The sequence below is a fragment of the Crocuta crocuta genome, unplaced genomic scaffold, assembly GCF_008692635.1.
Source record: "Crocuta crocuta isolate KB4526 unplaced genomic scaffold, BGI_CrCroc_1.0 scaffold138, whole genome shotgun sequence".
Classification (NCBI taxonomy): domain Eukaryota; kingdom Metazoa; phylum Chordata; class Mammalia; order Carnivora; family Hyaenidae; genus Crocuta; species Crocuta crocuta.
The window spans coordinates 4,893,480-4,912,506 of record NW_027532585.1 but is presented as its reverse complement, the minus strand read 5'-3'; the positions used below and the strand labels follow the sequence as shown (position 1 = coordinate 4,912,506).

General features: G+C 43.5%; 1 protein-coding gene across 1 annotated transcript in view; it reads left to right on the top strand.

Annotated features, from left to right (window-relative positions):
- The first annotated feature begins 5,253 nt into the window (after positions 1–5,253).
- Positions 5,254–19,027, top strand: part of ENO4 (enolase 4) — a 27,625-nt gene continuing 13,851 nt past the window's right edge. The window contains exons 1-7 of the mRNA XM_077779541.1: positions 5,254–5,422; positions 11,333–11,461; positions 12,246–12,436; positions 14,059–14,207; positions 15,862–16,031; positions 16,138–16,269; positions 17,830–17,883. Of these exons, the coding sequence (XP_077635667.1) occupies positions 5,258–5,422; positions 11,333–11,461; positions 12,246–12,436; positions 14,059–14,207; positions 15,862–16,031; positions 16,138–16,269; positions 17,830–17,883 (990 nt within the window). The 5' untranslated portion in view covers positions 5,254–5,257. The remainder of the gene's footprint in view (positions 5,423–11,332; positions 11,462–12,245; positions 12,437–14,058; positions 14,208–15,861; positions 16,032–16,137; positions 16,270–17,829; positions 17,884–19,027) is intronic.

Below are 19,027 nucleotides of genomic sequence, written 5' to 3'. Positions count from 1 at the left end.
CAGAATTTGGTAGAATGCCCATAGGATTCTAACGTGCAGCCCAGAATGAGAGTGAGTGATCAAGAGATGAACACCATTTACCCAGGCTCCTTTCTCCATGCCCTCAATGTGAGCAACTCAACTGGCTTATCCAGAAAGGATGGCCAAGAGCCTAGCAACCGAGGACATGAGACCGTGGAATCTAATTATGGAGAATTCTAGATTTGGGAGGCACTGGAGCACAGCGGGAAATGCATGGGCACTGGGGTCAGCTGGTTCAAATTCCATCTCCACTATTTGCTAACTGAATCACTTTGGGCCAGCCCCTTACCTCTTGTGGTTGTTTTGCAAAATTCAAGGGGATGATGTAAGGAAAACCTCATATAAAAGTTCTCCATCAATGGTAGTTGCTGCCTGGTTTTTGCTGTCATTACTAGCACAGAGGTAATGACTATTGCCAGGAGGCATTAGTAATGAAAAAAAAAATTACAAAAACATTTTATTGTTAGTCTAATCATTCCGACTTTTATTCCTTAGCATTTAATTTACAGCTATTTACATTGCAATTAGCTTGGCAACCCTCATTCCAGACCACTGGGCCAGGAGGAGTAACATTATCACTTCCCATCTTCTAGATGGGGGAAAAGGCAACATTTGCATCTATTCTCTCTCCAGTTTCTAGGATTCTAAAGATTAAAGGCACCTGCAATCATGTTCATTAGTTCTCTATGAAAAATGATATTCAACACAGATGGCAAATGCAGGCAAGAATTAACAAGCATTTGGTAGCAACCCCAAAATAACACCTAAATAATCACTTCTGAACATTAAAGTCATAGCAAACAAGTTCCAATTTATAGAAAGGTGTTGAAAGGATTAAGGGAAAATGAACAAATATGTTTTTCTTTATCCTCATTCATTTAGGAAATGTCTGACATAGCTCAGAAATTTTTTGAAATGCAGACTGAAGCATGATTACTTTCCTCCATGAAGGGTCTTCATTTAGCAGATAGGACTAGACTAGTATGTCCTGATATTTTATCTTGAATCAGAGCTACAAAATGGGAGAGGTCTAGGTGGAGAGACGTGGCTCAATGGTTCTCAGTCAAGGTCCCCGGGAAGCCCACATACTATGGGCAAGGAGCTCACAATTCCAAATGCACCAAACACACTCCCGCCACTGGAGAGCGGCTTGCCTATAAAGGTATTCTTTGTCTCATGAATGGAGGTTACGTGGGTGACATACAAATGCTCCAGACACACTACGGAATTCATGGTCACTGTACGTAACCACTGTTACATGGAGAGGGATGGTTTCTTCCATTTTTTTGGTTGTTACAAAGGAAACTTTTTCATACGCAAAAAGTTTAGGCAACACGGATCTAGTCCAGCCACTCATTTTATTGAAGAGGTCTAGATCTTGGGGACAGCTGGACTGCCACTCCAATGTGTCTTCTAATTCCCAAATGGCCCTTGTCCCATGCCACATCCTTCCACTTCAGGCACCCCATCCATGGGAAGTCAATAGTCATGGCTGTGTCCTCTCTCTAAAGAAAGAGGGTAGAGTCCTACCCTCCCTCCCGGGAAACATTCCGGAACTTTCCTTATCTCCTGAGCCTTTCCTTTCCCTTTCCTTCCCTTCAACTCCCCTGTTTTTACCTTTAGAGTTAGCAGCACTCAATGCCTTTCAAGCTCTGATGTTCTGTGAATGTCCTTGGACATTTAGTCTCAATATGAAATGGAAATATAGTTACCAAGGTACTAAAACAAGGAACATGGTAAGTGTGTATACAGTACGCATACACATGAATATATTTTACAGCTAAAACCCCAGTACTTCTAATATCTATAAAAATCAGAAAACTGAAATATTCATGAGTAGTCATTTTATTTACTCTAGATCTGTCAACATTAATAGAATGTTAATAAATGCCTAGCATCCCAACTTTTCAAAATGCTTTCATGTCTCTTAATGCAGTTTATCGTCCTAATGGCTCAGTAGGACGTAAGTGCTAAGAGTGAGGGCCGCAAGAACTTAAGTGCCGTAAAGAGAAGAAATGTTACCTATTTTATTCACTGCCTAGGGCCTAGATGCTGGGACATGGTAGGCATTCAATAAATATTTGCTGACTGAGTGAAGGACAGAAGTTAACAAGGATGGTAGTTTTAGCTATTTGTTTAGCCTACATGTAGTTTTACTTTTTAAGAAGACGGGATGATTTTATTAGGGGACACCTGACTTCCTAAGAGTATCTTTTTGGTCTTTAATTCTCCTTGAATTTGGGTCCTTAATTTGACTTAATATTATTCCTTCAAATATCTTAATGTAATTTTTCAAAGTTATGTAAGGAGCACATTCATTTTAGAAAAATCAGATACTACTTATAAAAAGAAAATTAAAATTTCCAAATGATCCCATTACCCAAAGACAATACACTTAATATGCTAATGTACATTCTTTCAGATTGTATTCTGTGCATACGTACACATGCACATCTGACACATTCCCAAAACTCTCTGTCTTAAACTCCAGGATTTGCCTTTTTTTTTTTTTTTTTTTTTGGCTCATTGCCTCTTAGAGCACCTTATCCTCTTCCTATGTCCTAAATATATTCCTTCCCCAATATTTGGGTCCTTGCTTCTAGAGGACTTTCCCCCCCCTTTCCTCCAGAAGATTCATCTATCCTTAAGTTCCATGTGGATAGGCGATGTTTGTATTGTCAGCGCTGAGATATAGGCGCTCCACAGTGCCACACATCTAAAACCAGAAGCAGCATGTTCCGCCCATCAAAACCACATCATTCGCTCATTCACCCCATTTCTATCAATGGTAACAGGACCCTATGAGCCATCCTCAGAGTAATCATCTTTGGTCCCCCCAATCCCACATCCAATCACTCACCATGATTTCCATCCTTCTTCCTATTAACTCTGGCATCCACCTCTGGCCATGGCTTCCAGTGTGGTTCAGGCCCTTACAGCCTACATGATCTTCCACCTGCGTCTCCTGCTTTCTGTACAATTAACACCCTCCAGGCTTACCCATTGCTATCGGCTAACTTCCTAAAACACCACTTCCATCTCGCCCGTCCTACTTTTCTATCCTGATGTTTCATTATGACTGAAAACAATCCTTTGCTCTAGCCAGCCTGGCGTATTCATTATTCACTCAACTCCAAAATATTTTAAGTATTTATTAGGCATTTATTATGTGTAAAATCCATTCATTCATTCAACACCTATTTACTGAGCAACAGTTCTGTAAAGTAATGTACTCAGGACACCATGGTGAGCAAGACAGACGGAGTCTCTGTCCCCATGGAGTCTACCGGCTGGTGGATGATAGAAGGTAAACTCCAAAAGATGGTAGACCCAGCCCAGGGCACTTCCAACCTTCCATTAAGGTGTCAAATGAGTCAAGACCTCCCTGAAGGCTGAGCTTTGTGGCCCAGGCTGCAAGTGGGGAAGGAAGGAAGGGCTGAGTGAGGAGAGCTGGTGTAGAGCACGACTTCTCTGCAGATATGGGGCTCGGCCGGGAATTGAAGGACGGGCGTCCCAGAGAAAGGGGTGCCTTCCGTCCATGGGGATAGGAGGAAAAGGCGCACAGGTGGAATGGAAACACCAGCAGCAATAGCACGGGCTTATTTTGTATAAAGGTTCACTCACCACCTACTCAGCTGAGCGCATGCTCTGTCCCCCCGGGCCCGGGCTCTGAGGGATATGTGCGGATGACTCAGACTGGGCTTCTACCATGGAGGGGTTTCCATCTAGCAAGGAGGATAAGGCAGCCCCATGATCATCTGTCACAGCCCAGAAAGTGAGGTGTCCCATCGGAGTTTTGGAGACAGCACTGAGGGAGCTCAGGAGGAGGTACATGTCTGGGTTCCTATAACAGTACTTACAGAATCACATATATTTATACATCTACACACCTCTATTGAAAATAACTATCTTATAGTGTTTCCTCATTCACTTTCTCATTTTATCCTAAGTGACTTGTGAAATGGGCAGAGTAGAGCGGATTGTTCTCCAGATGAACAAAGTACGGCACAGATGTTTTAAGTGATCTACTTAAGGCAGGAACACATGCAGGTAAGAGTAGAGGAAGAACACCTGTCCATCTCGGCCCATTTCTGCAGAAGCACCTAGAGCAGAGGCCGCAAGAAGCTCTGGGGGCGCCTGGGTGGCTCGGGTGGTTAAGCTTCCAACTTTGGCTCAGGTCGTGATCTCGTGGTTTATGAGATCAAGCCCCACATTGGGCTCTGTGCTGACAGCCTGTCCGTGCAGAGCCCACTTTGGATCCTCTGTCCCCTCTCTCTCTCAAAAATAAACATAAAAAAAAAATAAAGCAGCAGCTCTATAATTGCACCTGACACCTGGCAGGTGTAAAGAAGCCAAGCAGGGCAGATGGATTTAAAAGGGCAGGGTTGAGGCAGCCTCCGAAGGTACCGGAGAAGGGGGATAGGACCCAACGCCAGTCTTCCATTCCCACTTTTCCTTCTCGAGTCTTGCCTATTGATTCCCCACCCCGAAGCTTGTCCAAGCCATAACCATTCGGGGTTCACCCTGGGGTTTTAGGCCCACGCCGGTTTTCCCTCCCAGTGATTTCACCTCACTCATCTCCCAGGGGAGGGGCAGGGGGTAGGAAGGTGGGGATGGCGCATCCGGTTCTCTCCTACTTCTCTCCGACGCAACACAGTGTGCCTGGCCCGTAGCCCTGCTGGGCTCAGGGCGGGCGGCTAAATACTGGCGAATGAATGAATGAACTGGCAGTGAGGATTTTACGTCTCCCCAGGAGTGGGCTAGAACGGTACACCCTCCCTCGGAGGAGCTCACTGACCGCAATGGACAAGTGGGTGGGGGTGGGGGGATCCAAGAGGACCCGGGTCCCAGGGCCGCGCGGGGACCACAGCGCGCCGCCACTCGAGGCTCGGGTCCCCCGCTGGCGGCCGGGACTAACGCTCCCACGCTTCCGTAAAAATCATCTCCTGAGATGGTGAACTCTTTCCCCATCAGGAAGAGTGTCGGGGAAAGAGGTGGAAAACGACGCCGGCGGCGCGCGAGCGTCAGGAGCGGCGGAGCCCTGGCCCCGGGGCCCAATCCCTCACGGGGAAGAGGGAGGAGCGCGGAGGAGCCTGGCGCCGCGAAGACCGCGGCAGGAACCCGGGCGAGAAGCCACGCGAGATCTGGGGTCGGGATCTCACTGCGTTGCCTAGCGACGGACAGGACGCTCGCGGGCCCCCAGGCTAACCCCGGCTGTAGCCTCAAATCTCCTACCATGGGGGAAGAAGGCGGCGGCCGCAGCTGTGGGACCACTAGGGAGCTGCAGAAGCTGAAGCAGCAGGCGATGGAGTACTACCGGGAGAACGACGTCCCGCGCAGGCTGGAAGAGCTGCTCAACTCCACCTTCTACCTCCAGCCTGCCGACGTCTACGGGCACCTGGTAGGGACCTGGGACAAACACCCTCTTCCTCCNCCGCCGCCACAGGCCTGAGAGCCGCGGTCGTGCGGGGAGGCGACCCCGGAGGGAGAAGCGGTGCGGAAACCTGGGCTGGAGGAATCTCGAGAAAATGGTGGACGGGAAGCAGAGGAAAGCGGGGGCCAGGCGCATTCGTGGCTCGGGCGACAGCTCAGGCCCGGTAGGCTTCTGAGCTGGCCTGCCCGGTTGCCAGTTCTCTTTAAACACAGATCTTAACACCGCATAGCTCAGTTGACAGCCTGCAGCGGCCTCCGTTTGACCACGGACCCCCTGGCCTCATGCCCAGCCGGCTCCTCATTACTTACAAGTGTCACTCTGATTTCAAGCCTATGTACCTTGCAGGGTGCACTCTTCCTGGGCCCCGACCCCATCCGACCAGCTCCTACCCAGACTCCAAGTTGACATCAGTCATGCCCGCTTCCCCCGGACTTAATTGCCCTTTAGTGTTCCTAACTCATTTCCTGCTCATAATGAGACCCTCCGTAGGCTTTCGAGCTCCGTGGAAAGCAGGGGCCTTTTCCGACCACCTCACTAGTCCCTGTGCCCAGCGCAATATCAGGCGCCTTAGCAATGAGGAGTTGAAACAAGCAAGCGTTTTCTCACTTCTAGATCCTGTTAAGTACTAGCCAACACCTACCTTCTGGAAGGCAGTGTGGTTGGAACCGATAGGAGTTTGCACTGAGATGAAGCACTATGACAGCAGAGTATGTAAATGCAGTAAAGAAGCACCGTGTGTTTACAGGGTTCAAAACCATCTTGCTGAGGCAGTCGGTATGGAGGATGTTCCATGAATGTTTATTTTGCTCAATCATGGCCTCCAAGTGACAGTTGTATGTTGGGGAAGGGCAGTGCTGAGCTCCTTGTGCTATGTGATTGGTTATTTCACTTAATCTTTAGGACCACTGGGAGGTAAAAAAATATGATTTCCGTTTTTTTACCAATAAGGAAACTGTGGCCCAGTGAATTGAGATGATTTTCCCAAGGGACACCGTGAATGACAGCACCGAATCAAACCAGGTTTGTGTCCATAGTACCTAGCGATTCCATGGTACATAGTGGACACTCAAGCTCTGATGTGGCACAGATGAAGGAATGCGACTCTGAATTCCATTCTCTTTCCACTATCTCTTGCTGGAGGAACTCTTGAAAGTTAACTAGTCTAACTTCTTCATTTCACAAAGACACCAAGCTCTTGGCTCACAGCTACTTGGTACAAAAGTTAAGACTGGAGATTTGGACTCTGGTTCCTTGGTGTTAATGTTCTTCCCAGTCTACTAAACAGCCAGGACTTTAGTTTGTACACCTCTCTGAGAGCTTATGCCCTGGTTAGGGATAAAAGCCACTGATACATAAAATAATTGGAGTACTAGATAAGGTGATATATGATTGTGTGCTAGACTGAGGGACGCATCACTGCATGCCTGTCAAAGGAGTTCAGGGTTAGGGAAGATGCCAGTAGGCTGGCTGTAGCATCTAAGAAAATTTTGCTTGGATTTTGAAAGGATGTTCAAGAATTGGACTGGCAAAAAGTCCTTTTCATTTTGCCACTGCCCTAGTTTTGGCCGTCCTTATTTTCAGCTAGTCTCTCCATCAAGTCCAGCCTGAGTCGTGCTGCCAGACCAATGCTCCTTTTTAAAAAAAATTACTTTTTATTTTTAAGTCATCTCTACTACATCCAACATGGGGCTCAAACTCACAACCCCAAGATCAAGAGTCGCACACTGCACCAACTGAGCCAGCCAGGTGCCGTGCCCCCAGAGCAGCGTTCCTCATCCTAAATCTGATCATCATTCTCTTGCTCAGAAACCCCCTGTGGCTCATTACTATTTCCTAAAGCCTGAAGTTCCTCACTTCCCTCCCCATGGCTTATCCTAGTCCCTCTACCTGAAGTATCTGCCCTTGACTTCTCCCCCTTGTCTGCCAGTTGAAATACTACTCATTCCCCAATGTTCAGCTCCAATGCCATTTCTTCTCTGCTTCTGTTACATACTAGAGGAATTGAAGTAATGAGGAAGATCCTCATGGGCAACAGCAATACAATACTATTTGGTCCCTCAACCTAGAATTTATGATTGAAAGAGTTTAGGATTGATCTGATCTGCTTGAAGATCTGACTGAAGATATGATTTGATTCTTAGCCCTGCCACTTAGTAGCTGTAGTAGACTATTATATTGATGTTCCCCAATGAACCATACTTGCCAGTGTGACTGGTCTTACGTAAATCTCTCCCCCTTGGACTTGGCCATGTGACTTGCTTTGATTAAGCATGATGGAAAGACATGGTAAGTGCTGCCATATTGAGGCTGTGTTACTGGAACACTCCCTCTTGGAGCCGTTATCATCCTGCCAGGAAGTAGAATTACTCTGCTGGAGAAAGAGATCAGGTAGATAGGCTCAGTGACGTAACACTTCCAAGGTGTCCTATGAGAAAGACATGCCCAGCCACCCCCTAGGATGTGCTAAGCATCCTGGTTGAGGCACTAGACGCATGGGTTAAATCATCTTGGATACTCTGGACCCAGTCAAGCTTCTAGATGACTGAGTCTGAATAGGAGACCCCAGGCAAGACCACCCAAAAGAATTACCCAATTGAACCCAGGCCAGATTGGTAGAGTCCTGGGTGAATAAATGGCTTCAGCCACTAAGTTTTGGAGTAGTCTGTTACTAAGCAGTAAATAATTAAAACGTTGGTCATTTTACCTTGTACAATTTATTTCTCTGGAATTCAGTTTGTTCATCTGTGGAATGGAGAGGATACAATTTACCTTACAGAGTTGTTTTGAGCTTCCCAAAAGAGGAGTCTCTTTGGAGAAACTAAGTAATAATTTTCAAACAGCTCTTCTCCTCCATTGGGTAGCTAGAATCATCTCATTAAAACAAATCTCTTTATTTCAGTGTTAATTAATATGGCTAAGACTCCAATCCTGAGTTATTTTTTGTTTGTTTTCTCCTCCCTTAAATTTGTATGTACGTTCATATGTCACTCTGAGGCACCGTCACCAAAACAGAAATGGAAGCCAACATGGCAGATGGAAGATTATCTGCCTCTGGAATGGCCAAAGTTAGGGTGGACCCCATATTCCTGACATAAAAACAGGGAAAATAACCACATTCCTCATGCTTATTTTTCTTCCTAAAATGCTATGCATTTTAATGTAGACTTTGTGCCCTTCTCTCTCTCCCCCATCAATTGATAGCAATTGAAGTGGATTCTGGAGTTAGCCTGCCTAGATGTGAATCTCAGCTCAGGTAGTCATTTTGAAATCTTGGGGAAAATATTTAATCTCTATGTATTCAGTTTCCTCATGTATAGAGTGGAGATAATCCCATAGGGTTGTTATAAGGCACAAATAATGTGGGTAAAGCACTTAAAACAGTGGCCAAAGCAATGATATATTATTTTAAAGAAAACTATAAATATATGTTGTAAATGCTTTCAAAAGTTTTACATTTTGTTAGATACTGTTCTTTAAAATAGAGTTTATTTGACTTCTAAAATGATATTGTGGGTTTATATCATTTAAAACTGACTTTTAAGTATAAGAATAAAAGACGCGTTTTCCTTTTTTAAAAGTTCAAATGATGCTTCATTTTGCTTAAAAATAACTTCATGCTTTATTTTTAAAAAAGGAAAGAAAGAAATGTATGTGAGTTTCTGCTGAGAGTTCAAAAGAGAACAGCAGTCCCTATCAAAATAACACCAGCATTCTTCACAGATCTAGAATAAACAGTCCTAAAATTTGGATGGAACCAGAAAAGACCCCAAATACCCAAACGACTCCTGAAAAAAAAAAAAAACAAAGCTGGAGGCATCACAATTCCAGACTTCAGGATGTATTACAAAGCTGAAATCATCAAGACTGTATGGTACTGGCATAAAAACAGATGCTCAGATCAATGGAACACAGTAGAAATGGACCCAGAAATGGACCCACAAACATATAGCCACCTAATCTTTAACAAAGCAGGAAAGACTATCCAATGGAATAAGACAGTCTCTTCAGCAAATGGTGTTGGGAAAACTTCAGCAAATGGGGTTGGGAAAACTGGGCAGCGACATGCAGAGAAATGAACCTGGACCCCTTTCTTACACCACACACAACAATAAACTCAAAATGGATGAAAGACCTAAACATAAGATAGGAAGCCATCAAAATCCTAGAGGAGAAAACCGGCAACAACTTCTTTGACCTTGGCCGCAGCAACTTCTTAACATGTCTCCAGAGGCAAGGGAAACAAAAGCAAAAATGAACTATTGAGACCTCATCAAGATAAAAAGCTGTTGCACAGGGAAGGAAACAATCAGCAAAACTAAAAGGCAACTGACAGAATGGGAGAAGATATTTGCAAATGACATATCAGATAAAGGATTAGTACCCAAAATCTATAAAGAACTTATCAAACTCATACCTCCCCCCCCAAAACAAATAATCCAGTGAAGAAATGGACAAAAGACATGATTAGACAGTTTTCCAAAGAAGACATCTGATGGCTAACAAGCACATGAAAAAATGTTCAACATCACTCATCATCAGGAAAATAGAAGTCAAAATCACAATGAGATACCACCTCACACCCATCAGAATGGCTAAAATTAACAACTCAAGCATCAACAGATGTTGGCGAGGATGCAGAAAAAAAGGAACCCTTTTGCACTGCTGGTGGGAATGAAAACTGGTCCGGCCACTCTGGAAAACAATATAGAGGTTCCTCAGAAAATTAAAAATAGAACTACCCTATGACCCAACAATTAGATATATATCCTACTATATACCTACCTAGATATGGATATATAGATACCTACATATATATATCCTATATATGTGTGTGTATATATATATATTAGGTATATATTAGGATATATATATATATTAGGTATATATAGGTAGGTATATAGTAGGAATTCTAACATATCCTAATATATATATGTGTGTGTGTGTGTGTGTGTATTAGGTATATGTATATAGTAGGTATATGACCCACTACTAGGTATATATCTAAAGGATACAGGTGTGCTGTTTTGAAGGGGCACATGCACCCCAATGTTTATAGCAGTGCTATTGACAATAGCCAAAGTAGGGAAAGAGCCCAAATGCATATCCACTGATGAATGGATACAGATATGGTATGTATGTGTGTGTGTGTATGTATGTATGTGTGTATATATATATGTATATATATATACATGTAATGGAATATTACTCAGCGATCAAAGAGAATGAAATCTTGCCATTTGCAACAATGTGGATGGAACTAGAGTGTGTTATGCCAAGTGAGATAAGTCAGTCAAAGACAAATATCATATGACTTCACTCATATGTGGAATTTAAGACACAAGATAGATGAACATAAGGGAAGGGAAGCATAAATAATATAAAAATGGAGACAAACCACAAGAGACTTTTAAATACAGAGAACACACTGAGGGTTGCTGGAGGGGTGTTGGGTGCGGGGATGGGCTAAATGGGCGAGGGGCATTAAGGAGGCACTTGTTGGGATGAGCACTGGGTGTTGTATGTAAGTGATGAATCATTAAATTCCATTCCTGAAATCATTACACTATATGTCAACTAACTTGGATGTACATTATAAATAAATAAATAAATACATGAATAAATATATAAATAAATACATGAATAAATAAATGAATGAATGAATAAACAGAGAGAGCAAATTGCTCCCTGTACGAGAGACTGGGCATCATGTGAATCCAAATTTCAGCTCGTGAGGGCAGCGCAGTTCCCACAGAGCCTAATCCCCGCAGGAGGAACACACTCAGGGAGAGGTTTAGTAGAAACTAGAGTAAATGTGAATGACCTTTTAAAAACAAATGAGTTATGGTGTTGTAATCTTTGTTTCTTTGTGTGTTGAAGGCAAACTGCTTCTCTCAACTTGCAAAGCCTCCTACCATATGCAAAGTAGTGGGGAGAAACGTGTTGGATGGACTAGGGCTTCCAACCTTGCAAGTAGAAATATTCTGCACCATTCAAAATTTCCCCAAGGTACGAAGCAGCTTAAATGTATTCCTCACCGTGTCCAGGATCCACTGCATTTATTAGCATTTATTGTCTAAACTGTAGAAAGTTAATGTTTTGAAGTTCAGCAATGGTGAAATATACACACATGCACAATTTGTAGGTAGTTATAAACATAAAGCATGAACCGTACAATCAAGCATGATGGCTTTATTATATTTAAGTGTCACATTGGTACAGACGTGACATGCTGGCCTGAAGATGATCCAAGATGGAGAAAGGGGGCAAAAATAGTTTTAAAATGCTGACATTATTAAGTTAATGAGTTTTATAAATCTACAAGTATGTTTATACATTCATAATGTTTTTTACAGATTTACATAGATTCATAATATACTGATCAGATAGGCTGATCTACATAAAGACAAATTCATTTTAGTAATTTTAATAATTCATGTTCATTGCTACCTATCTGTTAGAAATAATTTTGCTACAGTCTTTGGGAAGAAAATAATTATCATTAAAATCTGTATCCTTTTAGCTATTTATTGGACAGGTAGTGATAAAAATGAAGTTCAATGTAAGGTTTTTATAAGTGTATGTTAACAAGGTAATAATTTTAAATGCTCCTGGAAGTTGGGTTCCACACTATTTCAACAGTTATAAAAATATCTCAAAGAAAATTATATATTCTCATTTTCCCTTTGAAACTGGTGATAAAATATCATGCACATTAAAAGCTAGATACATTCAATTTCTTCCTTTCTGCAAGAGGTAGGGAAAATGTAGAACACATTTATATTATTTTCAGAACATATGTTCAGTGGTGATCTCCACACACTTTGAAGTCCGCGAGAACACTTTACCCGAGCTGGCCGCGGCAGAGGAAGTGGAACGGGCTGAGGCCGTCAGCACGGCTGTGCAGTGGGTCAACAAAACCATCACGGAGGAGCTTCAGGGCATAGACCCCTCCAACCAGGCGGAGGTGGACCAGGTGCTCAGGTAAACCTTCCACTTGCAAATGGATGTGTCCCGTATAATTTTTACCTTAAATACCTTTCCTTTTTCTTTCGCCTGCCAGGAATATGGGTCTGTCATATCTAGAGGGTACAGTGAGCAAGTTGATCACGAAGCGTGTGCTAAAATAGCGAAATGTAGCATAAAATACTATTTTTCTTATGAAAACCTTGTTTTTAAAGATTTCCTGTGGGAGACGATGTAAGGCCTTTCAGTCTCTTTCCATGCCAAGGATTCAGTAAAAGTTTCAGTAGAAATTTCTCAGGAGGCATTAAGAATCCAAATGATGTCCTGTCCATCCCCCCATCTCATACGCAATCTTTGAGTGTCTCCTACCCTTTCACATAGTCACAGTGGGTGATGCTTATAGTCTGTCCCTCAACCACAGACAGGTCTTCCATGCTCTGCCCATGACTCTAACATGTGAAAGCCAAGGAAGGGTCTTCTGGGGCTCTGTAAGTATCGTCCAATGCCCAACCGAAGAAGGGTTAGCATTACCTCTCCTTTTGTGGAGGTCCAATGCCACAAGCCTCTTAGCCAAACAAAGGTCAACTGGATTCTATCTCTCTCTATACTTCACCCCTTGCTTAATTATACATAACATGACATTTTAGTTTGCTTCAGAGTTGGGATCATAACCTTTGTAAAAAAGTTTTCAATGGCTTTTTGGTTTTCTGGGTTATTTTTCCTCCTCATCTGCTATGATCATATTCTTCATTTTCTTTCCGATGTAGTTTTTCTCATACCTTCTATCCTATTACATTTCTTTTCTCCTGGAATTTTTCTCCCCAAGCCACCCATCTGTCCTGGTTCCCCTCTTGCCCACCACAGAGACGCTGTAGGACATCTCTGTTGTACACCTACTTTCTCGACCCCGTATCTTCTTCTTTCTCGACTTGCTGGACTATATACTCTTTAAAAGCAAGGATGAGAAAACGTTTGTGGGATGGAAAGTTTTTGAGTTCTGACATATATGGAGATGCTCGCACTTTTCCCTCCTGGTTCACACTTTACCTGAGTATAGATCTCATTTAAAAGCAATTTCTCTCAGTCCCACGAACATCTGGATCATTAATAAGTGGAATGTAATTCTAATTCCCGAGTCTTTGTTCTTTGTTGACTTTTTTCTTTTCCCGTGGAAGCTTTGAGCCTCTTCTTATTCTGGGGAGCTGAGCCTCCCCCTTTAAAACTGTTCATCTTAACTTCTCCTCCCACCAAAAAAGAAAATGAAGTCCTGCCCGTTACGCTACGTATTTCACTGTCTATTCTTGACTCATGCTTCTCAAAAAGAAAATTCAGTAGCCTTTAATCAAATTATGTCTTCAGTTTTTACCTTAAATATATAAACAAATGGGCCCAAATAATTTTTAAAATGAGCACCTATAATCTGTAAACATTTATTTCCAGGCCAAAATTAACTTCAGCTCTTCAACACAGGTTTGTAATAGCATCATCGCTTCGGGTCCTTGGAAAGTGAAGGCAATCTGCTTCTAAGTGGCTAAAAAGCAGAGTTAATTATTGAAACATATTGAATAGAGGTCAGCACTAAAACATGGCCCAAATTATGAGTGATCTTCATTGTAAAGCCATGTTTTCTTGCTATCAAGGACATTCTTTGAAAATAAAGTACAAGAAGATAAGGAGAGAAGAGAGCTGGAAAAGGCCCTAGAAGACCAAACAGTGTCCACCCCTTCACCTCCACCCCCACCGCCGCTGCCGCCTCCACCCCCAGCAAAAAAAAAGGGGCAGAAGCAAGGTCAGTGGCTCCTATTACAGAACCTTCAATAACCACTATGTGAGGAAGAAAGGCTGATGCTCTGACTGCCTTTCTAAGCACAGTCTTTCTGCTGCAGACCTAGGCTGGGCCCCCCCGCCAGGTACCATCCATCCTGCGTGTGACTTCCTTGCTTGAAGCTACGATGTTGGGCATCTTAGGTGGTTTTACCCCACCTTGTTTTCTTTGTAAGGAAAAAATACTTCTTTCCCTGGTGGTGAGCGCTTACCAAATGAAGTGCACCAAACAGTGGCGAAGCTGGGGGTGGGGAAGAGGAGCGTGGTGTGGGGGACCCTTACCTGCCCTGTAAAATATCCATGAGCTCATCAGAAAGTCACTCCATATTTTAAAGATTAGCAATATCCTCCGATACGGTTAACCACCATTTTCTCAGTCCTATTAATAACATATAAAGAAAACTTTGGGGGTAAAGTCTTTGCTATTTTAAAGCAAATCATCAAAGTCATCATGGCCCTTTTTTCCAGGCTTTCCAACATATTGTGAACTTCAGCCCCGTCAGGGCTGCTAGTATTGTAAACAGAGTTTTATGTCTTTCCAGCATGCTCTTGGGGGCATGAATCATGCCTCATTCAGTGGAGCACCATCAGTGCCTAGCATGATGCAAACGCACAAAGTAAACACCCCATAAATGTGGATCCCCTTGGAGAAGAAAGCACCAGAACCAGGAGGGTGTCAAAGAGAATGTGGAGACATGGTTTCTTCATTCCCAGATTCAGATTGTGAGGCCCAGAGAGGGAAGGAGAGTCACCCAAGGCAAAAGAATCATATGAAACCAACCTCTTGGGACAGGGAGATGGCCAGTGCTGAATTAGAGGTAGAGATCAGCAATGGGTGTTCATTTGGCGGTCGCTGTTGACTGACAGAACTTGGAATATAAGAGAAGGGACAAAGTAGGAGGGGACAGTAATTTGCTAAACATTTACTAGGTACTCTGCGCTTAAATACCTTAGTCCACTTATCTTGCCTACGTGAGCCAGGCCAGCAGCTGGGGGGAAGGACAGGAAGGTCACTAGCGATTTACAATGGATGGCATAGCACCTGATCAGGCTGGCTCACTGGAAACAAGTGAGGGCAAAAGATGGGTGAGGGTGGATGGCTGGATCTGGATGCCATTTCTCATATAACAAGGCATCTGTTTGGGGTTGGCCAGAAAGGTAACCAGTTAGATACATGCTCATGAAGAGACGTTCAGTAGAAAGCTGGGTACCCAGGAGCTATGACAGGTGTAGAAAGCAAAGGACTTAGAATCCAAAGACTGTCCAGATCCTCTTTATTCACTTTCTATTAGATATTGGGCCAATCTTTTAACCTAAGCCCTAGTTTACTTATATGTGAATGTGGGGGTCATAGTATCTACTCCATACAATTGTTGAGGGAGTTGATACTGAATGTCTTAACATTCCCTAGAGCGGCAAAATCCACGGCTACAGAGTATTTGAACATCACACAGAAACTTCTTGGGGGCTTGGGTGGAGAGCATCTTCTATCTAGCCTCAGTTTTCCCCCTTTCTTTGTGCGGGGCCTTCGCATCTGTAAGTAAAACATTAAAAACAGATAGTTTCATCATAGTCAAACTTCCCCGGAAGGAATCTTTTATTGCTGTTTTTCTCTCCAGGGAGGATAGATACTCTTCTAGAGAAGCCTATTTTGCCTCCAGAACCCGTTGAACCTGTACTCAGTGGTAGCATGGCCATCGGGGCTGTGTCACTAGCTGTGGCCAAAACCAGTGCCATGCTGGGCAATAGCCCCCTCTACATAAATCTTGCACTCCTGAAGCGCCCCCAGGTGAGTATGTAACCCTCAGGTTAGATCTGTTCTATTCCAAGGACCCAGGAGTGTTGCAATACCAATGGACCATGTTTCTTGTTTTCCTTGCTCTTCCCTATTTCAGGAGCAGCCAACAAGGCTAACCCTGCCTTTGCTAATGGTATCCCTGGTCAGCTGCGGGAAGTCATCACCTGGGAAGCTGAATTTAATGAAAGAAGTGATTTGTATACCCCATCCAGGATTAACTGCTAAACAAGTACTTTATAGTATCTCACACTACTTTTTCTAAAACATATATATTCTATCATTGATGAATCTCTAGTATAGGTCCCCAAGGTTTATGACACCGAGAGAGAGAGTTAATTTTAAAAATGAGAAAAGAATACTTTAGGAAATCAGGGACGTGGGAAGAAAGCAAGATATCAAAACAAATGGTGGGGGCACATTTAGGCCACCTTTGATTTCTGGTTCCTATCAGCACTGACGTGTGCCCGTGAGTTCGCAAGAAGCCCTGGGTGAGTGACCCGGCAGGCCGTGATAGTGCTGGAAGGCTGTTATTTGGGGGAGTCGAGGCATCTTTATCTATTGGCCGATGCACTGTGGCGGCAGCAAGAGGAAGCTGGCATTTTCCTAGTGGCCAGTTCTGTTCAGTAAGAGCTCCGGGGCCAAGCAGACGGCTTGGCACAAAAGAGAGATTTGGTGCATGTTTACAGAAGGAAACCTACGTTGCATCTTTCTGCTCAGTGGTGCGCTAGCATCTGTTTTGTTCCGCCCTGGCCTGAATGAGCCAATATGCCTCTTTACATCTTCATGAAATATTCTGCCAGTTAGGCATTGGGAGGAACCCGTGTTCATGTTCTATAGCAGATGTTTTCAGAAAAAGGGTACAGGACATTCCATCCCCTCTGGGAATACACTGAGTGATATTTTTTATCCAAGCTAGTGAAAATCGTTTTTTAAAACTCCTCAAGCTAATTTCTTCATGATAAAGAATTCTGTTTTTTATGAGAATAACCGTTATCTCCCAACGTATTGATGGTGGAACCCAAGACTCCATCGCTGACTCACCATCCAGCAGACCATATTCAGATACTGGCACTGGAATCTTCCCTGCAGTTAACATCTGGGGTGCCATGCGGTTCTGTATTTGTCTTCGCACGCAGGTCCCACAATCATTAGAATATCTTTTCGGCTTTTTATGTGACAGTGGCTTTATACGAATTCAAACACTATCGTGCAGAATCCCTTGATGCACAGTCTATGACCTGTGACATGTACTGAAAAAAGTTGGTCACAAGACTGAAAGAAAATGAAGTCCACTTGATCCAACCAAGCGAACCAGTCCATTCTGAACAATGGAGAAAGGACCGTGAGAAGAGTCTCGGTCATTTTTTTTTATGTTTTTTAAATTTATTTCTAGGAGAGAGAGAGAGAGACAGCGTGAGCAGGGGAGGGTCAGAGAGAGAGGGAGTCACAGACCGAAACAGGCTCCAGGCTCTGAGCTGGCAGTCAGCACAGAGCCCGACGCGGGGCTCGAACCCACGAACCGCGAGATCATGACCTAAGCGAAAGTCGGACGCTTAACCGACTAAGCCACCCAGGCGCCCCAAGTCTCGGTCATTTTCAACCCACTAAAAATTGAGCGCTGAAGGTTCATATTTAATCTTCTGATTTTGTAGACCTTATCTGGTCTACTAAACCAGGATACCATGACCCTACAAATATTTAGTTAGAAATAGCCAGGGTGTGGTGTAAGTTTTTATATTTAAAATTTCTAGACTCCAGTTGTGGAAGATCATGGTTATTCTACTTACAGGGTGTGGAGATGCTTCTAGAAATTCAGAAACATATTAACAGGACAATGGAAATGGTATGTAAAGAGGACCTATGGTATGTGATTGCTGATGCTAACACCTTCTAGTATACAAATTATGGTTCATTATGAAATTAACTCAGTATTATTGTTATTGATGTGTCAAGTGTCTTAATTTGCCTTGGGTTTCCCATAGGAGCCAAGCTTCTACATTCCCTCATTGTCAGGATCCAATTTCTGATGGCCTTTAACAGTCTCATCAGCTGGCTCTATGCTAAGATCATTCCTTGGGATTTGCAAAGAAAGGATTTGGCCCTTAGGATGTGCGAGGCAGTTTAGTGTAATGGTTAAGTCAGACTGTTGTGTCTGCTTAGGATCCTGGTGTTGGGCAAACAGGAGCCTTTGGCCAGGCAGCTCTCGAAAGGGGAGCCGCAGAAGCCAGATGGTGACAGGCAGCCATATACATGAGTCACTAGTTGTGCCAGTGTTTGTCTTGTTCACCAGTGTACGTCTCCTGCCTCGCACATCAGTTTGCTTCCCAAGCGTGGTATTTTTACCAGGGGATAGAAAGTTCAGCTGACACCGTTGTGAAAAAAAGAAGCAGGGTATCTTGTATTTGCATATACTCGGGTGTGAACCATGCTGATTTTTAACAAACATGCCCCAGTTTACAGAGCCAGTGAGTCCTGGGCATTAAAGTGCATCCGTTAAAGGCTGAATCCTGGCTCCCAAACTCTGTCAACGCCCTACATTGTGGGGATTAAAAATCACCAATAATCTTTAGAAAGTCTCTTTGCTTTTAATCTCAGATGACATTACACATACCAGGCTCATCAGAGTTAATGACCTTTGGCTGTTTCCAAAAGTCAAGTCCACCCTGCAGGAGAAAGGCTTTATACCTAAACAACATTCAAAACAATCTAAAAGCAAATCCCACAGTGGTGTTTCTCCTTAAGGGCAAGGAGGGGATTTCATATGAGTGAATAATACCATATTTATCTGAGTAGAAATGCACAGATATGTTATATACACACACCCCATCTGTAATGATCGGAGGTACAATGTAAAGATGAACAAAAGGGTACGTGCACCTGAATTTGAGAAACAGCTTGGAGGTTATCAAAATAAGGATGGGCTGGTAAGGCCCCTGTGTGTGTGTGTGTGTGTGTGTGTGTGTGTGTGTGTGTGTGTTTGTGTACAC